Source organism: Peromyscus californicus, unplaced genomic scaffold (assembly GCF_007827085.1).
Source record: "Peromyscus californicus insignis strain IS unplaced genomic scaffold, ASM782708v3 Scaffold_5__1_contigs__length_169319896, whole genome shotgun sequence".
In the NCBI taxonomy this organism is placed as follows: Eukaryota; Metazoa; Chordata; class Mammalia; order Rodentia; family Cricetidae; genus Peromyscus; species Peromyscus californicus.
In genome coordinates this window covers 25,627,590-25,643,545 of record NW_026294573.1, presented here as the reverse complement: position 1 = coordinate 25,643,545, position 15,956 = coordinate 25,627,590, and the positions used below count along the sequence as shown (strand labels likewise).

General features: G+C 53.9%; 1 protein-coding gene across 2 annotated transcripts in view; it reads left to right on the top strand.

The window, feature by feature from the left end:
- Nucleotides 1–15,729, top strand: part of Trim62 (tripartite motif containing 62) — a 28,082-nt gene extending 12,353 nt beyond the window's left edge. The window contains exons 2-5 of one of the 2 annotated variants that reach the window (XM_052716159.1): nt 1,198–1,311; nt 5,234–5,490; nt 6,996–7,111; nt 13,459–15,729. In XM_052716159.1, the coding sequence (XP_052572119.1) occupies nt 1,198–1,311; nt 5,234–5,490; nt 6,996–7,111; nt 13,459–14,009 (1,038 nt within the window). In that variant the 3' untranslated portion in view covers nt 14,010–15,729. The remainder of the gene's footprint in view (nt 1–1,197; nt 1,312–5,233; nt 5,491–6,995; nt 7,112–13,458) is intronic. The other variant, XM_052716158.1, reaches the window with a different exon arrangement.
- The last annotated feature ends 227 nt before the right edge of the window (nt 15,730–15,956 follow it).

Below are 15,956 nucleotides of genomic sequence, written 5' to 3'. Positions count from 1 at the left end.
TTATTTTATGTACATGAGTGTTTGCCTGCATGCATGTCTGTGTACCACATGCCTGTGTGATGGCCACAGAGGCCAGAAGAGGACATCTCATCCCAGAGACTGAAGTGGCAGACTGTGGCAAGCCACTTTGTGGGCGCTCGGACTGAACCTGGCGCCTCTGGAAGAGCAGCCAGTGCTCCTCACAGCTGAGCCCTCTCCAGCCCTCCACTTCTTTTTTTTTTTTTTTTTTTTTAAACAGGATCTCTCATTGAGCTTAGGGCTCACCGACTAGGTTGGGCTGACTAGCCAGTGAGCCCCAGGGATCCCCTTGCCCTACTCCTGGTTCTGGGGTTGCAAGCCTGTGCCACCACAGCTAGCTTTGTGCATCAGGGCTGGAGAGCAAACTCAGGGCCTCCTGCATGCATGGCGAGCTCTTTCCTGGCTGCCTGTCTCCCGGTTCCCAGTCCTGTTTTCAGTCTGAGAGTGGCATCTTGTCTGCCTGGATTTGTTGCTGCGTGTCATCTTAGATTCGTCATTAAGCTTGCTGGCTCCAGCTCACCGTGCTGGCCCTGGCCGGTATGTGCAGGCTGTATGTTTGGGGCCAGGTTCTTGACCTCCTCGTGCCCTTTTGCCACTTGAAAATGGGGGTAGCAATAGTACTATAGATAGGCTGCAGTGACTTAGTACCAGCAGGAGGCTGAGAGCAGGGTCCAGCCAGGCAAGCAGAGACCTGCGAGCCTGCGGCGGTGGCGGTGGGCTGTGCCGCTGCGATCTGGGTCCCCATCAGAGCGTCACACAGGTGCCAGCCAGTGGCTAAGGGGCAGGGCGAGGGAGGGTGTGCAGAGGTTGTTTGGCATCAGGAGGACCAGAGAGTGAGGCCTGGTGACTCATGATTGTAACCCTAGCTACTTGAGAAGGTAAGGCAGAAGGATTGCTGCAACCTGGGCTACACAGTGAGTCCTGGGACAGCTTGGTCTACGGAATAAGACCCTATTTCAAAATAAAAAGAGGTCTAGGATATGACACCATGACTGAGTGTTCTCTCTTGGATTTAGGAAACAAATCAACATACTCAACGGAGTATAATGGGTGAACTATAATGGGAGGTGGCCATTGGGGTTGGGGGTCAAGGGCAGGATAGGCCCCAGCTGCCAACAGAGCTGGGCTCTCCATCATCGAAGACTGCCCTGGCTGGGTGTGGCCTGCTCCCCCATGCAGGCCCTGTGTGTGTTTCAGAGGGAACTGAAGGAGCAGCTTCAAGCCCTTCAGGACAGCGAGCGTGAGCACACGGAGGCGCTACAGCTACTTAAACGGCAGCTGGCAGAGACCAAGGTGAGCCTGACCTGTTGTGGGGACGGGGCGGGCAGTGGTGAGGTAGGGCTTTGAAGGATGGATCCTCCTGCCCTCTGAGGAAACCTGGCTTCTGGGTGCGTAGGTGTGATGGGAGAGAGGCAGGGTGGGCAGGAGTGGAGCTTCTGAGAAAGCGAAGGGGAGTAGGACCCACCCCCAACGCCACAGAGGGCTTTGGTGCCTGAGTGGGGCCATTGCTCTTCAGCTTCAACAGGCATTGGGGTGGGACCAGGAAACACTGACAAGGTCTACGCAGTATATCTTTGTTCTTCCCTTATTAAATGGGCCCATTGCCCAGGAGCCGACTGTGGCCTGTCCCCTCCAAGCCACGACTCCTGTCATCTCCCTTCAAGCCCTCAAGCATAGAGATAAGGACTCTAAACCCAGGTGTCGTGAGACACACCTGTAATCCCAGCACTGAGGAGGCTCAACAGGAGGACGTTGAGTCTCAGGCTAGCCTAGGCTACATGGCAAGACCATGTCTGGAGAGGATGGGGGGACCTGACTCCAATGCTGAAAAGTAGGGCAAAATTCTGTCCTGTGGTCTCTGGCTACAGTGATGGGGTGGAACCTTTTGTCCCTAACCTGAGAAGAGTGATGGGTCCAGTCCTAACACTGCCCATGTGACATTGAGTAAATCACATTCCTGGGCTTCCTTATCCAAACAGTGGGGACTCTGGCCGGTTCAATCCAGAGCTTCAGGTCTGGGAGGAGAGCTTCACACACAGAGGGACTCTAGGGAATGACTTTGGGTTGACCCTGCTCTACAAGATGAAAGCCACCGTAGCTGGGGCAGAACCTTGGAGTTACCTGGCCTGGAGAAGCCATTGGTAACCTACATCTGTGTTCCAGCATGGCCACATACCCGCTGCGTGGTCTTGGGAGGGTCATGACACACATTCCTTCAGAGGACATTCCAGAGGGCCTCTGAGCAGGACCCCTCAGTGGGTGACAGATGAGAAACAGCCACGGGGTTGCGACCTCAGTGCTTCTCACGGCCTTAGTTTCTCTGTCTATCTGGTGACTCCACACTGCTCCTGTGAGGAGAAACAGATGGAAATCTCTCTGGCTGGGCGGGTGTCTGAGGCTCTGTTCTCCCCTACAGCTTCACTTCTCTTACTCACTTCTCCCCCCATCCCCACATTCCTCCCCTCCACTGACCTCCTGCCCACCTTTCCTGTCCATCTGTGTGCTGCTGGGGGGCCCGCCTCCCCTCCCTCTCCCCAGCCTGGCTTCCTGTCTGGACGGGTATATTTATATAAGAAATGCTGATGGAGGCTTTGAGGCCATATTTCACCTGGTGCCTGACTGGTTCCTCGGCAGCGCCTGCCTGCCCTCCAGTGGCCTTGCCTGGGGGCCGTCTGCTCCCCCTCCTCTGACGGTGTTTTCCTTGGTTGGCTCTGAGATGGGTGACACGTTCTTGGCAGAGTGTCTCTGAAAGGGCCACAGCTGCCCCAGACCCAGTGTGTGTCTGGGAATGTGCTAAGCTGGGCTGCCTTCCCCACCAAGGAGCCAAATGAAAGGCCGGGCAGCGTTGCTCTGCCTTAGGATTCGATAGAGTAGTCAGAGAGGGTGGTTCAGCGCATTAAAGGTGCTTGCTGCCAAGGCTGACGGCGTAAGTTCAATCCCCGGGACCCCGTGGTGAAAGGCGAGTCCTGAGAGCAGGACTCTCCAAAGTTGGCACAGCATCTGATCTGTAGTAAGGAGTTGTGGAGGAAGTGTGTCAACAATAACAACAGTAATAAACCTCATTTGGTAGTGAGAAAGTGCAATCCCACTTTGATCAGAGAGGAAAGTTCAGCCGGGAGAGCCTGGCAGACAGGCCTGAGGCCCCATAGTTTGTTTTAGTGGCAAGATGTACGACTTCGTGAAGAGTTTGGGAAGACCCAACAGGGCTCTGTACGGAACTCCTGGGCTGTCACTCTGATATGCCACTTCCTGGTCCCCTCTCTCTGCCTCTCATCCTCTTTCTCTATCCATCCCTTCTTGTCCTGGGGACACAGGACACTCTAGCCTGGAAAGGAAATGGAGTCTGCCTTCACCGTTGTGACATAATCTTAAGCAATTTCATCCGTCCATCCGTCCGTCTGTCCCTCCCTCCCTCCCTCCCTCGCTCCCTCGCTCCCTCGCTCCCTCCCTCTCCCCTTCATCAGTGATGATGTCTGACCTCCAGCCTGCACCAGGCCTGGGGATGTACACAAGGACAGGGAACGTGCCATTCCTCCCTAGGAAGAGCTCGTGCACTAGCTAGAGAGACATATTGTGGAGGAGGCAGCAGATAAGAACCTTGGCTACCTAACAGCTGGAAAAGTGAGAGAGCCTCTCGGGAGGAGCCCTCCCCCATCCCATTAGCCTTGGGGAGGCACAGCCACAGAAACAGAGACAAACCAAGACTCAGCAGCCACTGGGTGGATAGTGCTGCGGAGCAGTTTAGTAGGAGCCGGACAGGGGAACCTGGAGCCTGGAGGCCCTGGAAGATGGCTCTAGAGGATGCAGGGAGGTGGACCCCATCCTTTCAGCTGCAGCAGCCTGAACCTCCCTGGGTCGGGGCTCCAGGAGGCCCCTGGCAGCCTTTCCCTCCATGCCCAGCCTCTCTTCCTCTCCTTCTTTGTCTTCCCGGCGTGTTGGGTGGGCATGCGCGGGGAGGCTGGCCTGCTGCCAGCCGTTCTTCCTGCAGGCCAGCAGCCACCACAGGAGAGAACAGGCCCTAATTGAGCCTTTGTGGAGCCTCCCACAGAGCCCCGGGCACTGAACACAGTGGGGTCTCTGACTCTATGAACTGCCAGCCAGAGGCCCACAAAGTGAAACTGCAGAGGCAGGCCCCACATGCGGCCACATCCTGTGTTGCCTGACTGTCAGCGTTCCTCAAGCTCCCCCCTCTGCCGACCCACCCCCCACTGCCATGCCCGACCGATGCTCCCCCCATCCCTGGAGCCCACTCAGAAGCCACCTCTCCGTGTGGACTCCATGGGCATGCCCGTTAGAGATCATTCCTTTGCTGTACATCAGCTTTCCCTCTGTGCCTGGAGTGGCACCCCGTTTGATGAACCATCTCCACCACACCCCTGCAATGTGGCTTTTGTAACCCCTCTTACAGGTGGGGAAACTGGGGTACCCAGAGCTTAGGTAGTTGAGGCCACCACAGCTAGAGACCCAGAGCTGGGACCTTTCTCCAGTCACTCCTCTGCCTCCTCTTGGGCCGCGGGGAAGGGAGAGTCTCTGGGCATGTGCAGACCTCCCTTGGAGGTGGCCTTGGTCCTAGAGTGAGCACCAAGTTGTGCCCAGTCTCTGCTTGTTTATGAAGGTCTCTGACCTCCACGATCCCCTTGTCATCATCCTTTGAACCTATAGATGAGGTGTTTAAAATACAGACCACTAGCCGGGCGGTGGTGGCGCACGCCTTTAATCCCAGCACTCGGGAGGCAGAGCCAGGCAGATCTCTGTGAGTTCGAGGCCAGCCTGGGCTACAGAGTGAGTTCCAGGACAGGCTCCAAAGCTACACAGAGAAACCCTGTCTCAAAAAAAAAAAAAAAAAAAATAGAGACCATTAAATCCCGGCCTGGGCACATAGGCATCCCCCATGGAGCTTTTCCCATCCCTCCTTCGCTCGTGGGAATCTGGGCAGTATCGCCCATTCCTGCCTCTCACAGCCTCATTGACTCCGCGGTACCACTTCATTCGTCTCCTGATGGACCCCCATAGAACTACGAGCCCTTCTGTCCTGGGCAGGTCCTGTCTCATCACCTTGCTTCTCTGCGTGCCGTACCCAGCCTGCCAAGCAAGGCCCCCGTCCCCCATTTTTGTGTCAAAGCTGCCCCCTCTCACTGGCAACTGAACACAGTGAGATTCACACTGGGTCCCACCCACGCTTTCCCATAACCCCTGATGGTCATCCCCCCCACAGTCCTCCACCAAGAGCCTGCGGACCACCATCGGGGAGGCCTTTGAGCGGCTGCACAGGCTTCTCCGCGAGCGGCAGAAGGCCATGCTGGAGGAGCTGGAGGCTGACACCGCCCGCACGCTGACCGACATTGAGCAGAAGGTCCAGCGCTACAGCCAGCAACTGCGCAAGGTGCAAGAGGGTGCCCAGATCCTGCAGGAGCGGCTGGCTGAGACTGACCGGCACACCTTCCTGGCTGGAGTGGCCTCCCTGTCTGAGAGGTAAGTGCCACCTGGCTCCAGCCTTCCCCGAGTGCCTCTCCCAACCCAACTGAGGCAGTGAGGGGGTTCATGGGAATGGGGCTGTCAGCAGATAATTCATCCAATCATATTTTCATCATCGTTTATAGGAATCTGCTATAAATATGCCAGAGCCCGGGCTAAAAGCCTTTGGTATCCATATTATTCTGTATATAATATATTCTCTCTAAGCTGGATGTGCATGGGTGGCTGACGCCTGTAATCACAACCCTGGGGATATTAAGGCAGGAAGTTTGTGACAAGTTGGGGCCAGCCTGGGCTACAGTGTGAAATCTTATCTCAGAACAGTACCTATATTGTAACAGCATAAGCAACATTTGTGGGTGTTTATAGCCCTTCAACACACTTTTGTGCTGTGTGTCACGTATGTATTTTATGTATTTGGGGAGATGGGCTGTGCATTTCATGAGTGTGAAAGCCAGAGGACACCCTCAACTGTCCTTCTTCAGGTATTGTCCATGTTGGGTTTTTTTTTTTTTTTAGGATTATAGCTATGTGTGTGTCTGTTTAAGTGTATACCACGGATGTATGGGTGCCTGTGGAGACCAAAAGAGGGCAAAGTCAGATCCCCTGGAGCTGGAGTTACAGGCAGTTGTAAGCCACTGGACATGGGTGCAGGGAAACCAACGGAAATCCCCTGAAGAGCAATAAGCTCTCAACTTCTGATGCGTCTCTGTGACCTCCACCTTGTCTTTTGAGATGAGGTCTCTCACTGACCTGAGCTCTTCAAGCAGGCTATGACTGGCTGGCCAGCGAGCCCCCAGGGAATCCTCCTGCCTCCACCTCCCCAGCACTGGGATTTCCAGTGCGCACCTGTTTTTATTTTGATGTGGGTTATAGGGATCGAACTTAGGACTTTATACTTGCAAGGCTTTACCAACTGAGCTATCTCCTCAGCCCCTAACTTACAATACCATTAATACTATATATCATTCTTTAGAGACATTATATTATTGTAACCTTCTGAGTCCCCTGCAGGGAGTTACAATACTCATTTCACAAATACAGAAACTGAATCTCAGAGAAGTTGATTGGTCAAGGCTACTTGGTCTGGTGGTAAAGCCAGGGTTCGAACCCAGGCTTCTCAAAGCTCCCCTTCATGGCATCACTTAGTATTGGCTTACTAGAGATCAACACTCACCACTAACATCATGTGCTTGATGTTGGCCATGAGCGAGCCACTGAGCTAAGCATTTTCTGTGAATGACTCCGTGAAATCCTCTCAACAAGCCTCGAAAGGCAGGGCTAGCACAGTACCCCCGTTGCACTTGACTTTGGCCAGGAGCCTGAGAAACAACTGCACAGTACCCATTTTACAGAGGAGCAAACAGACTTAAGGTAAGGGAGAGGTCCGACTTGGCAGAAGCAGGCACTTGCATCTCAGTCCCACAGACATCCCACTCATGACCTCGCCCTGGAGGTGGGTACCGGACCCCATGAAGCCTTCTCTCCTGCTGTCCTTCCAGGCTCAAGGGGAAGATCCATGAGACCAACCTGACATACGAAGATTTCCCAACCTCCAAGTACACCGGCCCTCTGCAGTACACCATCTGGAAGTCTCTTTTCCAGGACATCCACCCAGGTGAGGCTCCGCCTGTCTTCCCAGGGAGACAGGGGGAAGTGTGGATTGCCACCTGGGCCATGTGTGACAGGTGGCCGAGCAGGATGTGGGCAGAGTGCCTGCTGATGTTCTTCTGCTCTGTCTTTAAGTGCTGTATGTCACCGTGGGGGTACTTACCACAGTCATCGCATGTCACAGGTGTAGAATTGGAGGCTCAGAGCTAGAGCAATGGGATGGATCTGCTGTGCCCCAGAGCCTATGCTGAGCTCACCGAGTCCCCAGAAAACCCTCTCCAGCAGGTGCCGTTACCATGCCTGTTCCCCAGGTAGAGGGACAGACGTTCCCTGTCCTGACACGGGAGTTAGACCACCTGGATGGATTCATTAGTCCATTCTATAAACAGTGACTGTTCCTCAGTTTGAAGAGTCAAGCCAAGTGGCCAGACCTTGGCAGATAGGGCTCTGACATGGGATTTGCACATCATGGAAGCCTAGGGCTGGGGCTGGGGTGGGGTGGGGAGGTGTGTGGGCAGGGTGTGTGAGCAGGGCAAGGGGTCAATCAATCAGAAGCTCCAAATGGAGCCGTCAGGAGAAGCTCAGGTTTGCATTGAGTATTGGGGAGCGTGGGAGACCCCAGGATGTCCTTAGTTGAGCCCCATCAGTGATGGAGAGGGCCTGGTACAATTACCAATGCTGGGTCACAGAGCTGGGGCTCCCCTTCAGGTGACAGGCCTCATCCAATATGTCATTCCTGCTGTCTTAGAGTTGAAGGGGGGAAGGGGGACACTAATTAACAAAAGCAACAATGGTTGTGGGGAAGGGACATTTTCTAGCAAACTCAACTGCCTTCCTGGGGTGTGCTCCCCGCCTCTGAAGAACTTTCACACTGAGCCATAGGTGGGTGAAGCCGTGTACCTAAAGGGAGACAAGAGCCCCAGGATCTGTTTTCTCCTCCCGGGGACCCAGGGCAGTCTAGAAGCTGTCTCGAGTGGGTCGTCTAGAAGCTGTCCGCCTCAGCTGCCACCTGCCCTTTCCCTGTCACAGGAGCCTCACCCAGTCACTCAAAACCCTCCAAGACATCACAGTCAGCTGTACCGAGCCATCTCCAGGCTGTGCGGGAGCCAAATTCTCCCTCCTCTGCACATTTTGCCTGGAGACCTTGGCACCGTCTTCGGTATTTGACGGCCAAAACTCTCTCCTTTGTAGCTTCGCCTTTAAACACCTCAGCTGAAACGACTTGCTGGGTTTCCTCGGGGAACCCTGGGCTTTTCTGATTACAATGCCTGATCATAGCCTGTGTGGCTCTCTCTCTCTCTCTCTCTCTCTCTCTCTCTCTCTCTCTCTCTCTCTCTCTCTCTCTCTCTCTCGACTCTGAGTTCTAAGGGCGAGGCCGGAGGTTGAGCTCAATGTATCCCCTGCAGCCAGCAGTCAGTGTTGATGAAGGAATGAAAGAACAGACGTAGACTCAAGTCTGCTTCTAGAGCAGTGCCTAGTATATCCAGCAGGTACTCAGTAGGTGTCAGAGGGACTTGCTGCAGGTCCTTGGATACTCCCTTTCTCCTCTAGCCCAGTTATGTCCTCTGAATGTCGGGGACGACGGTACCCCTTTTTTGCCTCCATCACAAGTGAGCAAGTGTTTGCTCCAAGCAGGGAGAGAGTCTCCAGCCTCTGCATCACTGACCCACAAGGTCTCGCTGGAGGCCCTGTCCGACACACAGGAGACTAGCAGTCTCCTCAGCCTCTACTCACTAGATGCCACGGGCCCCTCCCCTCGGTTAGAGCAAAAAAGTGTCTCCAGCCGTGGTCAGATTTCTTTTGGAAGCAAAATTGTCTCAGTTGAGACCACAGGCCTTGAGAACACTGCCCGCAAGAGGCCTGAGGGGACAGGTGTGTGACCTGAGCACTCTGCCCTGAGCAAAGGCCCCTGGGACTTCAGACAACAGTGACCTGGTTGGCTGGGCCCTCTCTTTGTCTGTGGGACCTATGAAGTCACTCTGGCTCTTCAGGGAGCACCAGAGCCTTTTATGTCCAGATGGGAGGGCGGCTTTCCCCCGGGACCTAGCTGTGGCTTCTGGTGGCTTCCTGCCTGCCCCTCCTTTACAGCCTAAGCTTCCCATTGGGTCATCTGAGAACCCCGTCGAACACCTGTTGCTCCTCTACTCTGGAGCTTCCACACTGCATCACCGCCAGCCGCCTGCGCACCCCCCACCCCTTCACCCACCATCCCTCTGCCAACCCAGCCCTATCACGGGGGCTCCCAGGTGCAAACCTCCCCAGCGAGCCAGGCAGCCCATTATCCCAAGGACACCAGACACTCCTCTCCCTCCTCAGCCTCCCCTGCCCTGTCTGGCCTCTCCCCCATTGCTACTCATCTGGATCTAATCAACTGGAGTCCCAGAATGTTCTCTGCCCCGCTGTGGGACCCAAGGCAACCTGCCTCCCCTCCCCCCACCAAGCACTCCCCTCCCCCCGCGGCCCCCACGCTCCCCAAAGCTGAGCCTCAGTTTCTTCACCTACACTTTAGAGATGGTCCTGGTTGTTGTCCAGGGTAGATAAGAGAGAGAACTGATTTCTCTGTGAAGATGATACCATAATTTATCAAGCATGGTTACTATTTATTATTATGAATCAGACTCTTTCCCCATTTTGCTGGTCAGATTTTCTGAGGCCGAAGAATGGAAGGACACCATGTGAAAAGACAATTCACCTTTCACCCCAAGTAGAATCTAAGCAAATCACTTACCTCGGAGAGCCTCAATTTTCTCTTCCAAAAAATGGCTACAATCATGGAGACCCTGGGACTACTGTGACTCTGGAGCAATGCCTATTCTGTGCAGACTGTGAAGGAAGCAGAGGGTACTGAGGGCCTGAGGAGGTGTGAGACCTGAAGGGCTAGATTTCTTTTTTTTAAGGCCTGGCTTGAAGAGGGAAAAAAATACAGACATAGTTACTGTCCCATCAGACCCCTACCACACCGGAGAACAAAGAGTCACAGGCCTCCAGGTGCCAGGCCGTGTCCTGGGCTGGGCATTTGGGAGGCCTTTCTCTGCTGCTTGGGTGATGGTGGAGGAGGAACAGGAAACATTTTCACAGGACTTGGAAGTCTGTGACCCTTCCTGGATGCCTTTTGATCCAAGGTCTTGGAGACATTTTAGAGACTCAGCACACACCTGGAGAGGAGAGAGGCCTCGGCTCAGCCTTTGTTTATAAATAAGAGTGTCACAGCTAGAGGTGAACTCTGACCTCTAAGGCAATGAGCCTGGAGAAAGACTTTGGTTTCACTGGGTCTCATCACTATCCTGAGGGTACAGGCTTCTTGGAGGGGGGAAAGGGGAGCTGCCACACCAGCGTGCCCCTCAGGGCCCCTCTCTTTGGACTGAAGGTCACTTCTCCTGCCAGCCCCAGGGAGGGTACTGCGAGGCCTGGGGATGGGACCCTCTGTTAAAGACGAGGTGGGAGAGCTTGTCACATTCTCTGGAGTGCAAACGCCAACCCAGAGTCAGGCCATACCTCTTGCCTAGGGGAAATGCCAGGCTCACAGCCCAGGCCCTGCCCCCCAAGAGCTGGCCCCACCCCCAGGGAATCAGGGTCTGCACAGAGGATGGAGGTCCCTTGGGGTCAGGCTTTCCTCTGCCCACAGATTCTTCATTGTCACACCCGTCTTAGGACCGCCAGGAGCCCTACCCACTCAGCAGAGGCTCCGGAAGTGGCCCACAATGCCCTACACAGACTTCGAGTCAGGCTGAGTTTGCATGCTGCCTGCCAGTATCCCCTTAACTGTTCCTTGAGCCTTGGGGTCTTCCTTTTGCTGGCCTCCTCACAGTATCCTAGGCGTCTGGGATGTGGGAGTCTGGCATTCCCAATTGCTGCAGTTTTCCCTGGGACCCTAACACCCGCACATCACTCCACCCCCAGTGTATCCCACTGCCTGTAGTGTCACCGACACAACATCTGTCTCTAATTAGACACACACACACACACACACACACACACACACACACACACACACACACACACACACTTCCCTCCAGCCTTTCCTCTCACTGTGGGAATTCTTTACACTGCACAACTTTCTTGTTCTCACCAACTACCCAGTGACTGACAGAATACAGGCAAATGTTCATGTGTGGGTCCATTAGCCACCCCCTCCTTTTTTGTCCCTGGACAAAGGACTGTTCTATGGGCCTCTCTATACCCAGGGCTCCTGTTGACACACTGCTCTCTGCATTCTGAAGACAAGAGATAAATGTGAGGTGCAGAAGTGAATTACCATGATCTAGCTCATGGAAGAAGCTCCATGCAGGTCAGCCTGTTGGGGTTGCATGATGCTGGGACCAGCCGTGGCTGCCTAGTGGGACGGTCACAAGCAATGGAGCGTCTTGTTTCTCCGTGTGTACAGCCGACAGAGGTACCAAATAAGAAGTAACAGTGGTCCAGTCTAGAGATCATGTCCCTGCTCCAGCTAATAAGGAAAGCTCCAGCGAGCTGGGGAAAGTCCTTGGCCCCAAGGAACAGTAGCAGTATCCCATCGCTCTCTCCCACTCTTTCTCGCCTCTGTCTTGCTCTGGCCTGAAAATACTCATCTAGCTGAGAAGTGCCAGGCTTCCTCTGCTCCTTGGGGGGTTGTCAGAATGAGCCGGAAGAATAAACAGATGTCTTGACAAGAGTTCAAGAGACCATCCAATCAGACCTGCTGAGCCAGTATGGCCAGCTCAGAGCAGGTGACCCAGCCTACACCACCCTCCCTCTGGATGCTGTTGGGCAGGGGTGAATGCATTCGTGTGACCAGAAGCCTGTCCATGCCAGGCTCCGTGCTGGGCGCTGAACTCTCAAGGGAGAAAGAGTTCACTGCAACCCAGGCCTTGGCCTCTGGATGCTAAGTGGGTGAGATAGGGCCCAGAGGGCCATGCCCCGTGTAGGAGACCAGCAGAGAGAGCACAGGAGTCCCGGAGGCTAGGGGAGGAACCACCTGAGTCCTCCAGTACAAAGGCTCCTAGAGGATTGGCCTTTGAATAGAGTGGGGGTGGGGGGGCATGACACATGAGCAAAGTTCTAGGCCTGAATCAAGAGGTAGACTGTGGCCAGGTACCAGGTGGCCTTGAATAGTCCCAGGTCTGCCAAATTTTTTGATCTGCGATTAGTCAGGGCTCCTGAGGGTCTTGATTTTCCTGTCTGTCAAATGGAAGAGTTGGTAGGATTACAGATTTCCAACATTTTGGGACATATTGTCTATTTTTTCACAACAAATAAAATTTTAAATCTCAGATCATACATATGACCTTTTTAATATATATGTACATACAATAATGTACACATGCATATGTAACAACTGACCATAATATAGAGGAAAAACAGAAGATGTTTGTAGTTAAACATCTTTGAAGACATCACTTCTTGCCACACAGCCTGGCATCAAATTCACTGTGTAGTGGAAGATGACCTTGAATTTCCAGTCCTCCTGCCTCCACCTCCAGAGTGTCGCAATTCCAGGCACATACCACCATGCCCAGTTTTATGAGGTGCTGGGAATCATGCACCCAGGGCTTGTGCATGTCAGGCAGGGACTTTGCCAACTGAGCTATATCCCCAGCCTGTAATTAAATATTTTGAAGGTCAGTATGTAGAAGCTCATTCAGACTGGCATCGGAAAACACAGCCAAGCCACCATTAGCTGCTCACAGTGTAACTGAAACACCATTCAGGAGACTGCCTATGTCAACGGTGTCATCCTTGGAGGTGTATTTTCCAAAAGAGCAAATCATTCTTAGTTCTAAACAACAACAATAAAATGTAGCCCCCCTCGGTTTGGTCGTTGCATTCCAAAATCCTCATTGTGTTTTAAAATTACAAAAGCGGTATCACATTTATACATATACAGCGGTAGGTTTACTTTTGGACCCGCATATAAAGATTTCTCGACCACGTGGATGTGTGGCATCTGGAGTACAGTGGTGGGGGTGAACAATCCCCAGTGAGGCTGGCCTGCCCCAGGCTCCCACCAGTCTTGGAGACAATTGGCAAACGTTTCCAGATTGCCCTCTAGGGGGCAGTATCATCTGACTAATCTTGCTCCTTCCCAGCTCTGAAACTCCCGTAATTCTGGACCTCCTCTGGGCTTTGCCCTGGGAGTCATTCCGTGACCCTATCAGCTACCTCTCTGCAGCCAGGTGTAAAGATGGCAGGCTGTTCCATTTTTCAGAGGAGAAAGAAACAGACAAGAGGACAAATTAATATTCATTTATATTATGACACAATAGGTCAATAGCATCCTGGAGACCAACCAGGACCCTCTCCCCAGGGAGGCACTGGCTAATGGGCCCACAGCCTTCTCTCCGCTGATCTTTCCATCCTCCTCTCTCTCCCACCTAGTGCCAGCTGCCCTGACCCTGGACCCGGGCACTGCCCACCAGCGCCTGATCCTGTCTGATGATTGCACCATCGTGGCCTACGGGAACCTGCACCCACAACCCCTGCAGGACTCACCAAAGCGCTTTGATGTGGAGGTGTCGGTGCTGGGCTCCGAAGCCTTCAGTAGTGGAGTCCACTACTGGGAGGTGGTGGTGGCCGAGAAGACCCAGTGGGTGATTGGGTTGGCCCACGAGGCTGCCAGCCGCAAGGGCAGCATCCAGATCCAGCCTAGCCGTGGCTTCTACTGCATTGTTATGCACGACGGCAACCAGTACAGCGCGTGCACAGAGCCCTGGACGCGGCTCAACGTCCGTGACAAGCTTGACAAGGTGGGTGTCTTCCTGGACTATGACCAGGGCCTCCTCATCTTCTACAATGCCGATGACATGTCCTGGCTCTACACCTTCCGAGAGAAATTCCCTGGCAAGCTCTGCTCCTACTTCAGCCCTGGCCAGAGCCATGCCAATGGCAAGAATGTCCAGCCACTGAGGATCAACACTGTCCGAATCTAATCCGGGCCGAGGGAGACCAAAGCCTTCTGGGTCTGTGACCACCAGCAAGAGCCTTGCCCAGCAGATGGGAGCCTGGATTACTCAGACCCACCGTGGCCACCCTGAGACCTCAGGCCAGTTGTTTATCCCCCAGCTTCTTCTGCCCTGCCTGTGAGCTGGAGATTGTGGTTCATGGTTAATGTCCTGTGGTTCTGATCATAATGGGATGTGACGTGGCTTCTCCCCAGGGCCGCCCTTGCCCAACCCATCATCCCTATTATCCCAGGGACAAGAAATCTCCCTCCTTCTGCCCAGGTGACCTAGCCTCGTGACAGATCAGATGAGATCTCTAGCTAGCAGCCCAAAAGATATACAGAATCCTCTTATGCTCATGGCCTAAGACGTGACTCGGCCCTGACCAAGAGAGTAATGGGCCATTTTACTCTTGAGCCAAGTCCACAGGAGACCCGGACGGGAGCTGATCCTAGGGTTGTCTGAGGTCACCCTCTCCTGCCACCTCTGCACCAAGTCGAGAGCTGTGGGTTTCCTCCTCTCCCACTAATCTTCAAGTCAGAGAAGATGCTGTGGCATGTGACAGGCAGCCCACACAGTACAGTCACCCACTACCTTCCAGTCCATGGACTCTGGGGCAGGGTGAGGCAGAAGGGCCCCAGAAACCAACACAGAACACTGTCAGGGCAAAGCACCAATGGACGATCCATGTCCCAGCCAGCCCTCATCTGCCAGGCCTCTGTGACCTGCTATGGGGACAGAGAGGGCGCTGGTTCTTTGCATCAGGACCTGCCTGAACCCCAGGAGGGCTGAATGGCAGGGACCACCTTGGACTTGGCATCTGACTCCCACAGGATCCTGATGCACAAACAAGAACCACTTTAGTTGGCTTCATCAGACAAGAATTCGAAATCAGCTCCCTGGTGGCTTGCAAGATCACTGGAAGGGCTGGAGGAGGAGAGCCCTGGGGTTTCCAGGAACAACTCCAAGCAGCTAAAGGGACCGTGTCTCGAGTAACCAGGAAAGCTGTTTCCACTTGCAGGGAGCCCCTGCCTCACAAGCTGCTCGCCGCCACCGTCCATGCCAGCAAGTGATTGTCCGGGCCTGCCTCTCTCTCTCAACTCAGGTTCCAAATCAGCATCTTTCAGAGGGATCCCTTTGGGGAAACCTGAGTCAGAACCCAGACTTTGACAGCAAAGAAGTCTGGGAAATGTAGTTTTTCTCTTCCAGCCTCAGCCATACAGAAAGTTAACATGGAGGTGGAACAGGCCCATCTACAATTTCCTTGCCACAGCATCCAACTGTGCAGAACTCAGGAGAATCCATGAATCCACCTCAAGGCCTTGACTTTGAAGCAGAGCTGCTAGAGATGTCCTGCTCCATGGCTCTGTCCCTGCCTGTCCCTGCCCAGAGGCAACAACCTCAGGAGTAGGGAGTAGCAAGATGTGCAACCAAAATGGCACCCCCAGCCTCACTGTAGTCCTGGGACTTCAAGCCTGTATTTGGGATTCGGCGAGCATGCCCATCTCCAAGGAGCCAGAATGGATGAACTTGAGGGGCTCCCACTTACAACTGCCATGCACTGGGGCCTCCCTGAGCAAGAGGAATCCCGAGCCCTATTCACGCCCTCAACTCCCAGACTCCAGGCTACTCCTGACAGTATTTTTATTTAAAACATTGCCCTTTTTTGTGCATCATGATCAATTTGTATTAAATTAAAGTTACAGGGCACAGGTGTCCGTTCCATTCATTCTGATGAACACAAAGCCCCACCCCAGAGAGGGGACACTCATTAGCATAGCCAGTCCAAGGCAGCCCTGCTGGGCACATATCAGGAGCACAGTGAGGTCTAAAGACAGGATGTGAGTCTGAGAAGCCCATAGCCTACACTGGACAGTAAGAACCGAGTTCTAGGCCAGCGCCCACACCACAGCCCTGCCAGGACAGCCCCAGGCA